This window comes from Ambystoma mexicanum, chromosome 4q (genome assembly GCF_040938575.1).
Source record: "Ambystoma mexicanum isolate Mex_15411 chromosome 4q, UKY_AmexF1_1, whole genome shotgun sequence".
NCBI lineage: Eukaryota > Metazoa > Chordata > Amphibia > Caudata > Ambystomatidae > Ambystoma > Ambystoma mexicanum.
This window is the reverse complement of record NC_090928.1, coordinates 143,707,399-143,726,388: the sequence shown is the minus strand read 5'-3', so window position 1 is coordinate 143,726,388 and position 18,990 is coordinate 143,707,399. Positions and strand designations below refer to the sequence as shown.

Here is an 18,990-nt window from a genome sequence, read left to right as displayed (position 1 = left end):
TCACACCCAAGGACGAAGCTCCAGCCAACCTCCACTGGTCGGAGCAGGTACAGGGGGCCCTCCTACAGCGTGCAGGGTTATTGGTGCTGGAGCATATGTATGCGGGGACCTGCCTAGGGTGAAAGACGCTTATCGCAGTTCAGGGGACTCCGGAGCGGGCACTATGCCGACACTCCCCGCCATCTTGGAGGGATGCCGCATCCCGCAGGCCTTTCCTTTAGTATGTTGCTGGGGATTAGCACAGTCTGTACCCCTCAGTCTCCGATCCCACTGAATCCTTGATTCAACACAGTTAAATGGGCTTCAGGCCATTAACAGAGCTGCCACATCGGTTGTGGGGGTTACTCCCTGTTTTTAAACTTTGAGAGTAAAAATCACTTTCCTCCTTTGCACAAGAGTAAAATGTATGTGTCATCCAGCTGACGTGTGCAAAAACTGTATGGAAATCATTATCATGCGGAAGCTTTGTGACAGAATACACCTTTCATTATTTCTCAAAGGTCTGGCCATTTGATCTCTCCTGTATATATTTAAATGTTGAAAACACAAGTACAGAGTAAAGCAAACATGAATTGTATTGTGTGTTTTGAGGTTCGATGGGAGAATTGTCTTTTGATGTTTAATGAAAGTTCTCATTTCCTGGAGCTATTACTACCTAATGGTATACCAATGTTATGATACAACAGTGCAGAGAGACAAAAGTGACAGTGCTGTACATAGAACATATTTATCACAATTGTCACCAAACCGAAGTTGGTACTCCTTTATCGACTTCAAAAGGATGAAAGGATGAGTTGGCCTTGCAGGGACTGAAACCTGCAACCTACAGATCACGCACAGATCACCGAAACGAGCGCTCAACCGGCTGAGCTATCTTATTGGCTAACATCCTTCAGAGATCGGTAAACCGAGTATCGACTGAGGTATAATAATCACTGTACCTAGATGTTGGACAAACCATTTATGAAGCGCTACATAAGGTTAAATGGCTGTCTGGATTGTCACAGGGACAGGTTTTGCCGAGTTTCTATTTCAATTACAAATGTAACTTTCATTTGTTTGTTTTTGAGCAGTGCTCGCACTTTCTGGAGAGTCAGGTTTTGGATGTTTTTAATTGTAGTTTTGATGTTTGAGAGGCTAGAACACCTGTGATTGGTGTAATTCCAATCACTCACCCTTGAGCAAAGACTCCGCTGCCACTGACCATTTGTATTTGTGTGCCCCATTGACTGCAAGGTTGAATGGATGTAAACTAGACTGCATACTCGTCATTTTGTACACTTTTTATAATTGGAGTGTAAATTATCTGCTTCCGCATGATTATGCACACAGCAAAGGAACTCTGAAAAATACAATTGTGCTATACTGGTTTGCTTTCATGGGAAAATAAAGCATAATTTGTTTCCTAAAATGCTAGGAAAATAAATATGCACATTGCTTCCGTTTGCTCCCTGAGCATCTACACACAACACAGAAGAAGCAAAAGAGAAAAACAATTCCTTTGATGACAGTGTGCAGTTTGTTTCTTTTTTTGAAAGGCTTCAGAGAAATGCATTCTGTTTCAGAGGCTTTTCTCCAGAGCTTGCAATTACATCCCTGTAGATAAAAATTAAAAGAAGCGTTCTGGTTTCTGTCAAGTAACCTGACCTTTGTACTGCCCTAAACTTGTGCGTAAATGTACACAGGAAAATAATAATGCTGTTGTATTTTCAAGATTTTCATACGTAAAAAGGCCTGGTACAAACCTTATTTGGAGGCCTGATTACATCTGTTAAGTTCCAGAAACTGCTCCAATGCAAGGATAAATAATATAGGAGGAAGGGGACAACCTTGTCTAATACCCCTAAAGAAAGGGACCATTTGTAAAAAGAGTTGTTAGGACTAGAGTAGAACAGTTGAATCAAAAGCTGTTAATGCATCACGTGCAATAGCAGCATAGCTTTCAGTTGGATTGGAAGTGATTTTCACAATGTTAAGAAAAAATCTATTATTGGCCAACTAATTATGACTTTTAACAAAAGCATTCTGATCCAGTTTTCATAATCTGGAAATAAAGGGGTTTATCCTATTAGCATTGATATTGGCAAACATCTTGCAGTCTGAATTAATTAAAAGAAATGGGTCTAAAGTTTTTGGGAAGTTAAAAATCCTTATTGGGTTTCAGAAGGAGAATCCACATAGCCCCAAAGAAAAAAACGTTACTTGATTTCGAAATATGAAGGCAACAGCTTTCTTTTTTTTTTTTTTAACAAAGATATTGTGAAAAGGTGAATAAAGTTGTACCGTTTTTGCAGTCATGAATTGCTCTATGAAATTATTTTGGGAAAATGGGATCATCCAAGGGACTAAGATCACAAGCCGGATATGAAGGTTGTAGGAGAGCTTTGAAATATTTATCATAGTTGGCACTACCAAAGATATTCTGAGAACTGTATAAATCTTTATAGAATTTAGTGAAAACATTTGCAATGTTTATCCGAAGATGGGCTAACCCCAGCTCAATTTTTAACTAACAGAATACTGAAATGTTATTTTCTACATTGGAAGCCAGGGATCAACTAGATTTGCTAGATAATTGATCTAGTTTAGCTTTAGATTTCAACACAAGAACATTCAGAGAAGAATTCAATCCGGTTTCGGCATCTGGTTTATTAAGATTCCTCATGAAGTTAAAGTTGCTTTAGCATGAAGTCTGAAATGCCTGGCATTTTTCTTTTCAGCCACAAATGAGAGATGACTTAAAATAATCAATTTTCGATAGAAGTATTCTCATTTATTAAATTCACAAAATTGTAGATGACAGGTTTTAATAGATTGAATAAAATTGTCATTTAAAAGGAAATTATGTTTTATCTACCTGAAAAGTAACATATGCATGCGTTGGAGATACATGTAATGGTGCTTGGTCAGGTAGAGTTATATAGTCATTCTTTAAATCTTATCAATGCAGCAGATACCTAGAAATATAATTAATATGAGATAACCTGTTACGTGGAAGTGAAACGCACATTCTGTAGCACTGTAGGGTGAGCCAAACGCCAGAAATCTAATACTCCAGAATCCAGAAATGAATGTTAAAAATTCTTTATACTTTTTACTTATTTGTATTTGCTGGTAGCGCCCAGACACGAAGGTATCACAGCGCTAAAAGTACATGATTGTGAACAGGAGTTTAGATTTCCTATCTAAAAAAGGATGCATTCTTCAAGTCTCCACACAAAATGGAATTGGAGAGATCACATAGCAGTGTATGGTTTTTAGGTTTTACCCAAAAGGCAGGGTAGGACCACAAATATTGATTATAGAGATTATTTCTAAATCCACCGATGATAATGATGTATTATAGGCACACCATTATGAAAAGTACCTCATCAACCCACAAACCTTTTAACCTGGCAATGTGCAACAATAAATGTCTCTTATATGCATGCATTTGTTGGTTTAGATCTATTAAGATATGCCAACACTTTGTCTTAATAAGACTTCTTAAACATTTCACATTCCATGAAATGCATTTGAAAATGCAGCAAGTGATATAATGGCATTAGTCAGGACTCTGGATAAGCATTGTGTGTCCTACTGGGCCTTTTTTACACAGTAAATTCTTGTAAATGCGCCACCTTTATCTTTCTATGCTTACCATTTACGCACCAGTTGAGAGAAGCGTTCAGTGTAAAGGGCAAGTGACTTGATAGAAACCAGAGCACCTCTTTTGATTCTTAACTGTATGGATGAAATTGCAGGCCCTAAAGGATCTGTTCAGACATTTTTCTTTAAGTTGGGAAAACAGCACACCGTGAATGGTTTCTTTCTGTTCAACTTCTGCTGTGTCGAATGTCTGTAGATGGTCATGGAAATTATGAATTTTATAATGCATGCATATTTATTTTCGTAGCAATTTCCGATCATACAAGTAATAAAATGGAAAACCTAATGCAATTGGGAAGTATCTTTTTAGCAAATTATGCTTTTTAGTGAATGCTTGCTAGCATTGCAACAAAGTATTTTTCCGAATTCCTGTGTTGTATGCATTCATCATCAATGATACTGACAATTATGTGTTATTTATGTAAGGCGTTCCCCAAAGCGCTTTACATAGAACATATTTACAAACAATTATCACGCAACTGAAGTGATAGTTAGTTATTTATCGTCCTAAGACGGATGAAAGGCCTAGTTGGTCTGCTGTGATTTGAACCTGCAACCTGCAGATAATTATAAGATCGTAGCAGTGAGCTCTCAACCCGCTGAGATATGTTACTGGTGCATCCCGATGCCTCCATGTGGTGTGTTCATACATATTAATGCCATGTGCCGGGTCTGTGGCTCAGTGGACAAAGACATCCACTACAGGTGTCTGTATTTGACCTACTCCTGGTCAGAGGTCCGAATCCTGGCAGGTCCTCTCAGCCCTTAATCCTTCCGAGGCCGATAAAATGAGTACCATTAAGTGATTATGTTATCTGTCAATAGTGCAAAGATTCCCTCTGTGGGTGAACGTGCACTCTACAAATACACCTGTTATGTTATTAATGTGTGGGAGAAGGTTTTACACAAATGTAATTAGCTTCCTACTAGTATGAAGTGGCAACTAGTAGTGTTTCTGATTCTGGAAGCAGAGTTAGCCTTCTTATTTGACCTAGTCGCTGTCAATGCTTTATTGGTTCTATCTGTGAGGAGCTTGCACTGCGGAGGCAATTAACTGTTCCTGTGAGTGGGGCTCCAACTGCTAGTAAGCGATCTATTCTATGTGAGGGCTTTGATCGCTTAGCCCCTGTGGGGCCAGTTCTTTGTGATGGGAATTTGGACTGCCGAGGCCTGTACTGTTCCCATGCTATGCAAGTCTAGCTTGTTTTTGAGCCCCTTCATTTACCTGTTCACTCTGTGTGTGTGCTTGCACGACTCCACCCAATGCAGTTCCAGCCCTATGTGAGTGAAACCGCTACTGCTGTGACTGAATTCTTCTCTGTGATAAACTTGTACGGTTGATACCCATGACGTTCCTGTTCCATGTGAGGAAATAATTATCTACTGAGGTCCATGGCATACCGTTTCTATAGTAGGAAGGTAGTGTGTACTCCTGAAGAATATGTTGCACCTGTTCTATGTGAGGGGAGGTTCTATTGCAGAGATCCATTCTTTATCTATTGTGTGAGTATTTTTTACTCTTGTTTTGCACAGATTCACTCCAACTGATAAAAGCTTGCATTGCTGTTGTCCTGATTTGACTTTTCTATTTCTGTGCAGGAAGCCTGTACGGCTCCTACTCAAGCTGCCCTGTTCTGTGCGAAGCGTTAAGCAGCGTATGCTGCTGGTGTACCTATCCTTTGCATGCGGGGAACGCATGCAGGAGATGCTTAGTGTGTTAGTGCTCATCTGTTCCATTTGTGAGAGGATTCTTATGCTACTGCACACTGTGCTTTATCTGTTAATTGTGCCAGAAACCTGCTTTTCTGTCATGTCCACCACATGGGGATTTCCACACAGTGTTAACTTTTTGCATGCATCGGCTGAATGTCACATATGTTTTACTCTCTTGTGTGGGAGAAAACACAGTTGTACTCCCTTGAAAATCACATTTACTCTCAAAGATTAAAAATAGGGAGTAAATCGTCACACCTCAAAATCTTATTTGGAGCACTGGCCTTAATAGTTTATTTAACAACATGATGCATTACCCTTGATGCTAATGGCTAGAGAATGAAAATACAAATGCATAAATGGAAGCATTATTATTTTGTGAATGTTTAAGCTTTGCAAAAAGTATGAGGAGTTGATGCAATAGGCAAGGAAGACAAACATAAAATAAACTTGAATCATCATAAAATAATCTGACCACAGGTAGTCTATGTGGCAAACTAGATGAGGATCCAACAAGTCAAGTTAAGGAATTATATATAGAGAGGAGAACCAATGGGTCAGACCACCAATGCCACATCTTCACTTGGCTTAAATCATGATATTTTAATATATGAGCCAACGCTAGTACATAGGCAAGTAGGATAATTGATGTATCCTTGCGTTTGAGTAGATGTGTCTAGAAATAAATGGCATCTGACCACCCGAAGGGAGTGAAATATCAATGTTTTCCTTTTTTGTATGAACAGATAAAATGTTTCAGATTAATAGGTTTTTCAAATGTGAAGGTATGTATGTCCTCTCAAAGTTAATTTAAAGAAACATGGAAGGACAATGCCATATTGTGCATTATGTTGCTTCAAAGCAGGACATAAGACAAAGTCTTTTCACCTCAAAGTGGTTGCATTTGATACATCTTGCGTAATCTAGAATGTATGCCCATTGCACATGGATGTTCGTACTTTGTCTAGTATTATATGCAATTGAGTATTGTACAGTGAAGCAAAATTTTTAAGTTCTTGACCCCTGTTTTCTACTGGTGAATGATGATTTAGGGCCCCCATTGAGCTCTTTGAAAGATTGTCTTGCACAATGTAAGAGGTTTAGCAATCATGGGGTCCTAATACATGTATATGCACTTCTCCCTCCGCTCTGTAAAGAAGGAATGGTATCAAACAGTAAGACACACAAGTGATCACAGTTCAAGGGTGTTTATTGAACTTCAATTAGGTTTGAAAAAGCCTACCTAATCCTAAATCTAAAGATGGAAGCAACCTATGACCTTCAAATAATAACGCTGTCCTAGTCAGGTCTGTCAAAATAAAAGTGGCTTTACTAATGAACCTATTGCCAATCCTTACTTCTAAATACAAATAGTGTGGGAAACAATGTTATGCAAAAGAAAAGTGTTCTAGAAATATGTCAGGATATTCAAGCCGTTGGCTTCCCTTTCCCACGTTTTCAGCCCGGGGCAAGGCGGCACACTCGAGCTTTGCACACTCTCTGACTTCTCTAGCACGAGGATGCAGTTCAAAACTTCCACATCAGGCCCTTCTGTGCCAAAGTCTCTTTGCCATTCAAAGTCTTATTTCAGAGGGCCTGATGCAACACAACAAAACATGAAGTTCCTTTTTTCTCAGGATTTTCACTTGTTCAACTTCTTGGGTGATTTAATGTTCACCCGGAGTCCCCCTCTGCCGGGCTCAGACCCATTGTAACACAAAACCTTCAATTGGTCTCCCTCTGCCGGGCTCGGTCCAAATTCATGTATTTTTCCAAACTTTCTCTACTTCATCAAAATGAAAGACTTTCGACTGTGCGCAGGATTTTGCTTGACCCGTCACAGGACCACTTCGATTCACATTTATTTGTTCTTTTTCAGTTGATCTCCCTCTGCCGGGCTTGGACCAAATGTATCTACTTTTGTCACTTCTCAGCTGGATACCTTACAGAGACCTTCAATTGAGCACCCACATGGTGCCGAACCACTCTGTCAAAGGTATTGTAGCTTGTTTTAAAGTTCAATCACTCATCAGAAGTTCAACTTCACTTGTGTCTTTTATCACAAGCGTTCTAACAATGTCTGTTACAGCGCTCGCCATACACTGTTGCTGCCTGCAACCTTGGCTGCAACACAAACCTGTCTTGTATCAGTCTCCCCAACTCACCGGCTGTGTTGATTCACTTACGCTGCTTTGTTCTTTGAGCCAAGGACGGTACCATGGCAGCTGGTGATTCTCCCCACCTTGATTGGCACGGGAGGGCCCTGGGTATTTTTGACACACAATGCAGGATTCTTCCGCCTGGTTTCCTGGTCTTACGATTTCTGTTCTCGAGGTCTCGGGAAAGTAACGGTTCCTTGTCGAAAAAAGGTCAAGGGAATTTATCTCCTTGCTATCCCCTTCGGTTTTGCCGTCTTTCCTCTCTTGCTCCGCTGCTCTCTCGAAGCTCCTGTTTCCTCATGTGCTTTGCCTCGCTCAAAGTTTGCTCTCGTGCTCTGCCTTTTATACATGTAGGGAAGTGTAATGGAAAGTGTAATGGAAGTCAGGTGTGTGTGAGGATCAGTAAATGTCTGACCTCGTCTGACCATTGTATTGGGACACGTCAGTTATTGCTTGGATGTTAGTCTGTTTTCTCTCATAGCGGGCTGTGCATGGTGTTTGTGTTGTAAAGGGGAGAGGGGTAGAGTTCCTAAATATCCTAACTGGTAAGATGGGTAAAGGTTTTACATGGAATGGGATACCGCGTCTCACCATCCGGTGTCCCACTCCCCGAAGACCCCTCACCCAGGTGATCCTCCCTTACTGGTCCACCCCAAGGAACTGTATCCAAAAGCGATGGCCGTGTCCTGGCCACCTGGATGACGGATCCCTGGGACTAGTGGGTGAGACACCTTCTGGTTTCTCACAACTCCTTCCAGAAGACCTTTGCTGCATAGATTACACCTACTGTGCTTTTTCAAATTCTCACACTGCTTCAGAAAAGCTTTCAGGGCTGTTTTAAGCTGAATAACTTTGTTAGACACAACCACGGCATTGCTAATCCTTCTTTCAAGTTCATACATACTGGATTTAAAAGATGCCAATTGTCATGCAGCTGCTGGGTTGGTGACCTCCATGAATGGTGTAGGTCCTCTTAATTCTGTTAAAGTAGATTGCATAGTATGATCTGAAGCGGGGTTTTTGGAGGCAGAGAGTCACTTGTAGACCTCTTGGGTGCACTTGTCGATTGTAAGGATGATTCTTTACTTGTATTACCCTTTTGTGTGGCCATATTACCTTAACGTAGCACTTGCAGGTCTAGGCCAGCCTCAAAGGTTAAATAGAGTTGCACATTAAGCCCCAAGTAAATCGTACAGCTAAGGGCTTGTACCAAAATTAATGTCACTGAAATATTTGGTTTAAAATGAAGTCTACAAACTGCTAGACCACTGTAAAAAGGCCTCTGGTACTTGAACGAATAACTCGGATAAATGGGGCCCATGAAGCTGGCCATCCACCATGAGAAAATATAAAATCACAATGAAGTTACTACACTTTTATTAGTAGAAAGATTATCTTCAGCAATATAAAATGAAGCCATCCATGAGTCAGTAAGTCGTTCAGGGTCCAGTTAGATGAACAACTAGACACTTTTCATTTAAATGTCTTAAAAAATTGTAGTTCCTTTAAAATGTAGTATTTTATATAAGTGCCATGCACAGAAACACACAGCATGCAGTAGGAAGTGACACAGCAATGGGAAGCTGCGGCATCGGCTGCCTCATCTAGTTTCAGACACAGTGAATCACTACTGTGATGGATCAATCTCGCCTGTCAGAGATCCGTAGGCCCCACTCCGCTAAACACTGAGCGCCCTGTGCGATTTGGATGAGAAGTGTGCTCTGAACCAAACTGCTCCTCTGGAGCTTCCCAAGCTCACTTACACCTTCACATCCATCCTTTACAACAAACACTGCCTTCATGCTTCTTCCTCCTTCAAGGGCGTGGGAGCTGGCAATCTAGGCAGCCATTTTGTTTGTCGCATAGCCACGCTCCTTGAGAGGGCTGTGTCCTTGAGTTTGGTTTGAGCAGGGGTTTATATCCTGAGTGCATGGTGATCTGGGAACTGTATGCCTTAAAACAGTGTTTGGTACTATGGGCCTCATTGTGAGTATGGCAATGTAGGCAAAAAGTGGCGGTAACGGAATTACAAACACTTTTCCCACTCCGTCATAGTACGAGTTTGGCACTCGAGTGTGGGATTTACCTCCAGCAGCATCATGCTGAAAGGTTAAATCCATTCACTTTCTGATGCAAAATCAGCAAAATAGCCTGAATCACCACAGCGGTAATTCTGCCGAAATCTCCAAATGGAGTTCTATGTAGTCCAAATTAATGGGGACTAATACTGCCACCACCACGTATAATCCAGCAGTAAATCCGCTGGACCAAGTGGCAGTAACGGTAATTCCGTTGGGCGGTATTCTGGCAAATGTACCACCAGAATACCACCCAACTCATAATGAGGCTCTATATCCCTTCAGAAAGGACTGGGCTTGCAAGGGAGAAGTGAACCAGGCACTCTTCACCCGTCTGGATTACCGATATTGAGCTGGGCACAACACCCCAGACTTTTTTTTGCTCAATAAGGAAGCATGTTATTAGGTGTTATAGCCATGAGAGTGCTCAGCAGATTAAACTTCTATTTAACGCTCAATGTAAAGACCCCTGTTTCCTTTAACAACCCATCGAACCAATCAGCATTTATCCCAACCCCACTCTAAAATTCTTCAAAGTCTTTAAAACGTACTTCTGTGCTACACGCTTTGTTTGATCATCCACAATATGGTTATACAAGTGGAATCCACAACTTTATGCAAAGGTTCACTTGACACTAGCTGAAGCAGTCGGAATGGGTTCTGCCTGGCCCTTGACATTGCTATGAAGCGTGAAACACAGGAGGTAGCCTTGAATATAGGCTTGATATTTCACTGGTTAAGTGAACATGCCCTTACCCTGATCCCTAGATCACTTCAGATGACCTGATTTGAGGTGCCTATGATTACAGACTGCCAGGTCAATAAAGGACTCGTTGAAACTGACTTGCATGTAGAGCTATGACAAAGATGTTGCAGGGTTCTTTCTCCTCCAGTAACATGCACCCCCTATAAAGAGGGATTTAATCAACCCCATTCTGGTATCCTCTCACCAGCTGAGAACACCTGGTAATTTTGGCCCATGTGCAATGGGGAGGAGGGCTAACTGAGAAACCAGAGAAGAAACCCCCCAATCCTAAAGTTACTTACAAAACGGAGGCCAGTTCACAAGCCGAGTGCCCCTCCCCTATCTGGATCTTGTGTTTACATAGATGACAAACCCTATTTGTGCCCCAAATCCAGGAACACATCCGCTGGCATGTACATGCAAACTGACAGTTGGTCAGGAAAGTATCAGTTCACTGTTAAATAGTGTCTAGGACAAAGTCCTGGAGATATTGAATTCAGGCAGTACTGTTGGATATTTTGTGTAAATTTGGGGTTTGGCGGTATTTTCTTACCGCTAAAAGATGAGCGGTAGTTTGGTAATACTTATCCTTAGATTTAGATTGGGTTTGGCCTCATATCATTCTAGTGACCATATCTTGTTACATTATATTGGAGAATCTAGTAATATATACTACTGGTGGTATTTTGTTGTAATAGGTTATTTAGTGGTGAGCGTAGTTTTCCTTCCATACATTATAACGCCATCATACACAAAACCTTCCTTACTATATAATACCTCCTAGTGATCTATAGAGAGCCTTGGACCTACACCCAAGGAAACCCAACACTTTCATAAAAAGTGCCACATACCGTCTGTGGCTGGTATCACAGGCTTATCTACACCAGTGATCTATGCCCATAGGCATTGCTGGCTCATGGACCTCCAGCAATCTATATTATATTAGAATCCTCCAACAACATGCAAGGAAGACACGCACGCACACACCTGTTTATCACTACCTATTCTTGGTTATTATTCTATCTGCATGGGCAAATTGACAAATGTATTACCAAAGAGAATGAATCTCCCCTGTATCACAAATACAATTCCAAATGCAATATTAAAACTCTACACCATCTGCCTTTATATATTATTTATATTGCAAACAAATACAAATCACAATAACATTCTTACCATGTGCATTTTCCATAATCTGTAACAAAAGAAAAAAAGAAAACAAACAGAGCAAACACGCTTTTTTCTTTTTACACATATGAATTGTTTTTTAACATTATACACATGACGAATCAAGATGCACAGGGTTTCCCTTGCTACTCTGCCTACCTGATATTTTTAGATCAGTCATTCGTACAACGGCACACAGTAACCTCACTTAAACTGTGTGCTTACCAGAAATATTTGTGGCTCTCTCCCACACACGACCTTCCTTCGCTCGCCTAGGAAGAACGGGCCCAGTCAGCATGAATTGTCTCTGTAATCTTGGTGTCTGGGATGCACGGCGAAACTTCCAAGCCAGTGACACCAAGATCATCTGTCTCCAGAGCCCAGCCAACACAAACTAATTTCTCTGTCAGTTCTGCCCTCAGCAGAGCTCTGCACCTACCCACTTTGCCTATGTGATCTATCTGCAGACACTTTGCTCCAATCAGGTTGAAAGGCAGCATCACCCTTCACTTTTACACAATGGAATCTTTGCTCAGGGAGCAACTGTTTCAATTTTCATTTCCTTTCGCGCATACTTCTGCTTTCTGCAAGCACAGAAAGAGAAAGGAGAAAACAAATTCCAGTGTACGTTTGAAAAACGAATTTCAGAATATGCATTTTCACCTCATTTTGTACGTGGGACTACATTATAATGTTAATCAGTTAGCATTAGTGATTAGTAACTGTTAATTAAATCAGTCCGTTATATAAATAATGTTCAATAATGTAGTCTTCTATGAATGAGGTATTCAAGAGAAGAGAAAAAAACATGTGGTGCATTTTTACTCTTTGCAGTTTCACATTGAGCTTTTTTTGCTGCATTCTAAATCCTGTACCTTGCATGCCACCCGCAACCTATTCCCATGTTATACTAGGAACATAAAGCTGGCTATATGTGTCACATTATTGCTGGCAACAAAATTCCATCACATTTATTGAAGCGCTATATATTCTAAAGCGCTACAAATACTATAAAGCGCTATATATATTACTGCAGTACAAGCACCATTAGGACGGATGTAGTTACAGCACATTTACATCACATTAAGGGAGAGAAGCTTATTATTTGAATATATGGGAGAACTATCCCAATATGGGTCCAGTAAGTACTACCCCATTGAAGTAGTGAAAGCACTACTAAATGGATTGGGGTTGCCCATATTTAGCCCCTTGATTAACTTCTGGAGTGCATGATGAGAGGAGGAAAAGGGAAGTACAAAAGAGGTTTTAATCCCTATGAAGAATTTAATCATGTGGCACGATCATGTAGGTAAGGGAGAGCTTGGGCATTGGGAAAGGGTGTGAGGAGTCATTGTCTTGACCCTGACCCGGCATTCTTTTCTCCCTATCACTGTGCAGCCTAGTCAAAACGTGTATGGAAATGACAAATGCTAGGGGATCCATAAAACTGACTATTTTATTGGTACTACTGTCACTGTTAATTGTGGACAAGAGTCAAGACACCCCAAGACCGAGACAGACTACAGGAGAACCCCATCCCTGCAACTCGCAGAGAAACTCCATGTGCACTTAAATTGGATCACCTTCACCCATCCCTCGGGGACTAGAGACAAAATGTCCCAAGAACCAGACACTGGGAGTGCCACATGCCTAAAACCCTCCCATTCAATAACAGTACCTATCGCTCACTCAAAAAGGAAATCAAACTGGGCAAATGCACCCTCTTCCCCCATTTTGCAAACAGGCTCACAAACCACAGCATCCACACCATCTTGTAGAAACTTTACTCCACGTATTTGTACCTAGTTCTGAGACCATAGTGATTGGCGACTTATTGGACAGAACTTAGTTAATTGAGGTTATTGATACCAACCTGACTGAAATTCCAGAGAAGGTTGCACCTCTTAACGACCAAAAAAAAAACACTAAACAAAGAATGGCAGGATTATTAAGCTAAACCTGCTTTGACGTAAAGTTAGAAATTAGGAATTGAAATAGCAACACGGCTTTAAAAAAGGGTATCTTTAAGGCAAAAAAGCTGTTTTACCGTAATGAAATTGAACCCGGCAATAATTCCACAAAAACAAAACGTGAATGAATTACGGGGTGGACTTGAAACTTCCAACATTTCACTTACTCAATGCACAGTAGATAATTTAGCCTCACACTTTACATTTAAGATTGAAAAAATAACAACTGAACGGTAGAAGGTATCTCTAAGCACTATAGTTTCTGATCTAGCCTGGCTGCTCAAACAGTGCTTTTTATATGAGCTAAATGTCCTGGATCTGCACTTCACATAATTCCACACAAATTAGCCTGTAATATATGCCCCCTTTTCTATGAGAATATCCTTAATGTGTTAAATTGTTTCCTACATTCTGGAATAATCCCTCTAATTTGGAAATAATCTGTGATAAAACCCCTCCTTAAACCCTCTCTGGGCCCAGGCGATCCAGGAAACTTTCACCCTATATCTCAATTGCCATTCATAGACATACGGCAGGAAAGAGGGATGCTCTCTCAGACAAAGACTTTTACAGCAAATGCTGAAAGATTAGATCCAAACCAGTTTGGCTTCCGACCATCGAAGCATGGAGTATATTACTACATCCATCTTACATTTTTCTCAGGTGAAAAACGGACAAAAAACACAAGTATTTTAATTTTACTGGATCTGTTGGCAACATTTGACATGGTTGACCATATCATCTTACTCTCCAGGTTAGCAGACTCTTGTACCTTTCTTTCCCCCAGTAAGTCACAGTGATGAACTCTTATAGTTTCTCTGCTTGTTTTTAATAATCGCATATATTTGGGTCTTCCGGATTTGCTACTCCAACATCTGAAGAGAGTTCAAAACATGGTGGCCAGAACACTCTTAAATTTAAGAAGAGATGATTCTGTTACCCCTGGCCTAAGAACCTTGCACTGGCTGCTGGCCAGAAAATGCGTTGTGTTCAAGAGTTTGCACATTGTGTTTAAAAGCCTGTACTGGCCTAATTTTACCTCTTTCACAAAGAATCAAATTTCATGTATCAAATCGTCCGTTCAGATCCAGTCCTGTTAACCTACTAGACATTGCTCCCTATCTGAGGGAAAGGACGGCCGATCTTTCACGGTTCAGGCAGCCAAGATTTGGAACTGCTTGCCACTATTTCTGCGCAAGCAGACAAACCGACTCCCTTTTAGGAAATAGCTTAAAACGTTCCTCTTCAACCAGTTCTGAGTGTGTTGATCCTAAATTGAGATTATTTCTGTCAAGGTGCCTAACGGTAAAAGATGCACTTTTTCAAAACCACTATAACATAACATGTACCCTTCCCTCCAAAACAGCAGAGAAAGACAAATTGACGTTCACAGTGAAAAGGGAAAAAACAGGCATGGTAACATAGGAAATCAAAATCCAAACTGCAACAAGCTCCCCTCACCCACCCAGAACCAGCCAGGTAAACCGGGGATGAAAAAACAGGCTTTTTATAGTCTTCTTCCTCCAGTCTACAGCATAGGGAGCCTCGTGGCCGTGAGATCACTGCCAAAAAATATCAGATTATCCCAGCCAACTGGGTTTTCTCTCTGACACAGGCACCTTCCTGCAGCTCTGGTTCCCCCACCCCCTTTTTTGGCCCTGGAATGGTTCGCCCCCTTCATGTGGCACTTTGAATAATCAACATATCTTTGTCTTTTCTGCTCCTCATCTCGTCAACCTCCCCGTAAAACCTGCTGCATGGTTTGTTTTGTAGATGCCCCAACACCAGGTGAGGCAGGTGGATGCGGGTCTGGGGAAATGTAATAATTAGCGTTCTTAATAAGTACCCATTGCAGATTCATGCAACAGTTTCTAAGCACCGCAATCTGTGTTGTCGAAAGACCTTAGAGAGAGGGGTAGTCAGTTTGTTTCGTTCCTTTTCCTGTTGAGAATCTCCCCGCCTACAGACTCGACCCACCCCCGCCCCTCGATAACAAAAACAAAAAATGTTGGGAGTACCCATTGCTATAACAGAACTGCTAGAGTGCCTGGAGACCATGCACATTGCAGCAGTGCACTTTACAAATCCCAGTAACATACTAGAAGAGAATCTGTTTCCTTGCTCAGGAAGTTCATGGGAGGTGGGAGTGAAGGTCACCACTGCAGGTGCTTTAGAGGAAGTACAGTAACTTGGAGAGCAGCAGTGTGTCTACAGCCAGCTACGGCTGCATAGAGTTTCGATACAGATCAGAGAGACCCAGAGATGGCAATCAGGGGTAGAGGAACTAAGTGACTCGGTACTCCTGAAGTGTTGAATGGGAAGAGCCTGGTCTGGGATTGCAACCCAGACAGTGGGTGAGAATATATGTGAATCTGAAAGCTAGCTTGGCGCTATATCTCTGAGACGGTGGCAGAGTGTGCAAGGCACTTGATCCATGGGTGTAGTATGCGCTGGAAACGTATCTGTTTTGAAGAGACTGAGTTTTCTACCAATAGCGAGCTCTGCAATATATGTTTGTAATAGATTATAGAAGTAAAGGGAGACCGGTGTTCCTATGAGCTAAAACACCCCTTTGCCCTTTAGCCTAACCTGTCCTGCCACTATTTGTTTAGATTATTCTGGCAGAAGAATATCCCTTTTAGACAGAGGAATCTTCATAAGCCTGTAAGCATTCGTTGCAACCCCATTCGAGCCACACCAACAGTCTTAAAACCTACTTCTGTGTCATGTGTTTTGTTGGATCCACTACAAGTCGCCAGTCTCGAGAGGGCTTCCAAAGTCTCCATTGCTTACTGATTGTTCGCTCATATGTGAATGCTACACTCCCACTTTGGTCATGTGATGTGGCTGAAATGCAAGAAGCCAGAAGGCCTTTAGGGGAGCACATACTATTGCCACACATGCACGTGGGACGCCTCCTTTTTTCCTCTTCAATTTTTACTGTGAAGAGAATATTCAGAAGCACTCCTGTTGCAAGAAATGACATGAGTCTGGAGTGAGGTGGAGCTACCACCATAGAGTTCCTTCAGTGAGTGACTTGTACTGTCAAATATGTGGTTGTCTTCCCCACCCCATGCAAAATATATCCTTTGTGCTTCCTGTGTTTTTGCAGGATATAAAACATCTGGTTATTGGGTTGAACCCTCTGTTGTACTCTGGCAAACCTCACATCCCTAGAAACATGTCCGAGACCAAGGAGTGGAAGCAATTCTGTAAATTGCCACTTTTTACCATGAGAGAAGAAGTCTCGGTTTGTTCCTTTGAACGGTTATAACTTTGTTTTATTTTCGATTAAGCATTCTTGCACTACAGTTGTTTTGGGACAAATGTAACATCAGAAACATGTTTTAATGTTATGCCGGTAGCCAGTTATTTATAGCAGCTAAACACTAAGCTTTTGTTGAGGAATTTGAAAATGTATTGTGTTGATACGCGTTTTATATTGCTGAAAGGCCAGTGAACACTGCTGCTTTTGAAAAGCAACATTTTTAAACTAAAAGGAAAAGCATCTAAAAATGGAAAAGCTAATGCAGCAAGCTGAAAAATGGTTTACTGTTTATCACGGAGCTAACGTGTTTGCATTTTTCATTAGAACAAATCCTCTCCTGATGTTTCCGAATCGGAACCGAAGAAATTTGATGGCACTGGTTATGATAAAGACTTGGTAGAGGCTTTGGAAAGAGATATCATTTCACAAAATCCCAATGTTCGATGGTGAGTTTAATTAAGTATGCAGTCTACAGAAGTATGAACTTAGAAAAGAGCAAATTATGCTTCTCTTAATATTAAGTCCTTGTTAATCTATTGCCTCTCTTGCAATAACTAATATTGTGCAAAATCTGCCTCTTGCCCACCCACACCACCTCCCATTGGTCCATGCAGGTTCAGATAAGCAGCATACAAGTATATTTTGCTCAGGATAATGCATCCAATTAAAATTAATGGGGAGTCTTATGTATGCATGTGCCTGGCCCTTTATTCCACCCGCACTGCTCAGTTTTTTCTTTTTTATTTAAAGTTTTAACGTTTTGAGCAACAGACCATCTCATTCCATAGCCATGTAAATCAATAACAATATTAACCTTAGAAGAATGTTATGGATTTACATTAACGGTAACAAAATAGGGGAGAGGGGTTGGAAGGAGAGAGTATGCAGACTGCATGAGCATAGCACAGTTCTATTGCAAATCTTTCTGAAAATTAGCATGTCACATAAATAAGGTATTGTTATGGTGAGCATCAAAAACTATTCTCTCCAGTCTGGTGATGCTCAATCTGCTAACTTTTTTTTTCAGTGCTGGGACAGAATTCATTTGTTTGGGCTTCTTGTGTCCCATTTTATGGGACCCCCATCTCATTTTTTTGTTTTTCCCTTGCTGGTTTTCTTGGTTCTTTGACTTTATTTTTGTGAACGGGGGACTTCTACTGATGTCCCCATGCAACTGCTGTCCTTTTAATTTTGTGCTGCCCTACTAGTCCACCTAGGTACCACAAGAGGGATGATTTATAAGCGCACAATTCTAGGTCTATGGTGAATCAATAACCCTACAAGTGTTGGGGGTAAGGTGGTGGTAGCCAAACCTTAGTTTTGACTTTACCCGGGGTGCAGTCATTTTCTATGCATTAGTAGCCCAATGTACCAGTATTGTACTCATTGCGGTACTTATGCACTCCTATCCAATTTGTTTTTGGCCATCCCTTTGTCTGTGTAGACCACAAGATGTGCCTAAAATGGCCTTTTCCCTCAGTGGGCTCAGTCTGATCCCCAACCCTCTACCCCTAAACTGGCTTAGCTTTTTTTTCTGACCCAGACATGTCTATTACACATCCTGCGAGGGTAGACTGAAGAAGTTTGTGTTTTTTGGGCCTGTCTGACTCGCCGACCAAACCTGTGTGCCTGACTTGTGTGCGATTTGTATGACTGGCTTACGCCTGCCCCTACAGGAGTATGCTTATCTTGGGAGACATTGTAAATTCATCAGATCTGTAGATTCTTAAATTAATTGCTTGGGGTGGAGGGATTGCTATGAAGAAAAGTGCTGCTTTTAAGTATCTGGCTATGCTATACTGGCTGGACCCTGATTCCTTTACTTTATTTTCTTCTCCAGTCTGCTAGAAGTCCTTTTTGGGCTTTCGCTTCCCACCCGAACCCACCATTCCTCCTTAATCTGGTGGGACTGTTTCTCAATCGTTGATATGTTAACTCCATGCAAAATCATCCTGGATCAAGTGCCTTGAAGCAGGGAATCCCCATGGTATGGGAGAGTGTTAGGCTGCTATTACTTCGCTTCAGCTCCACCTTCGGCCATCTTAGGTCACACGTAGGCATTTCCCCTGTCTTTTCACTTTTTTTAATTGGTGGCTTCTCTTGTCTTGCTGCATGAGATCTCCTTATTTGGTATCCATCTTCCTGATGTTTTCTTTTGCTACTTCTCCCTGCTTCTTGCTGTTGGATCTCTGTTCTGGGAACGACTATGATTATTCTTTTGACCCATCTAGGTCGTTGCTGG

General features: G+C 41.3%; 1 protein-coding gene across 2 annotated transcripts in view; it reads left to right on the top strand.

Annotated features, from left to right (window-relative positions):
• The window catches only part of KATNA1 (katanin catalytic subunit A1), a 438,379-nt gene that overhangs the window by 170,405 nt on the left and 248,984 nt on the right, over positions 1-18,990 (top strand). For both annotated transcript variants that reach the window (XM_069607673.1, XM_069607672.1), the window contains one exon: positions 17,073-17,194. In XM_069607673.1, coding sequence (XP_069463774.1) covers positions 17,073-17,194 — 122 coding nt within the window. The remainder of the gene's footprint in view (positions 1-17,072; positions 17,195-18,990) is intronic.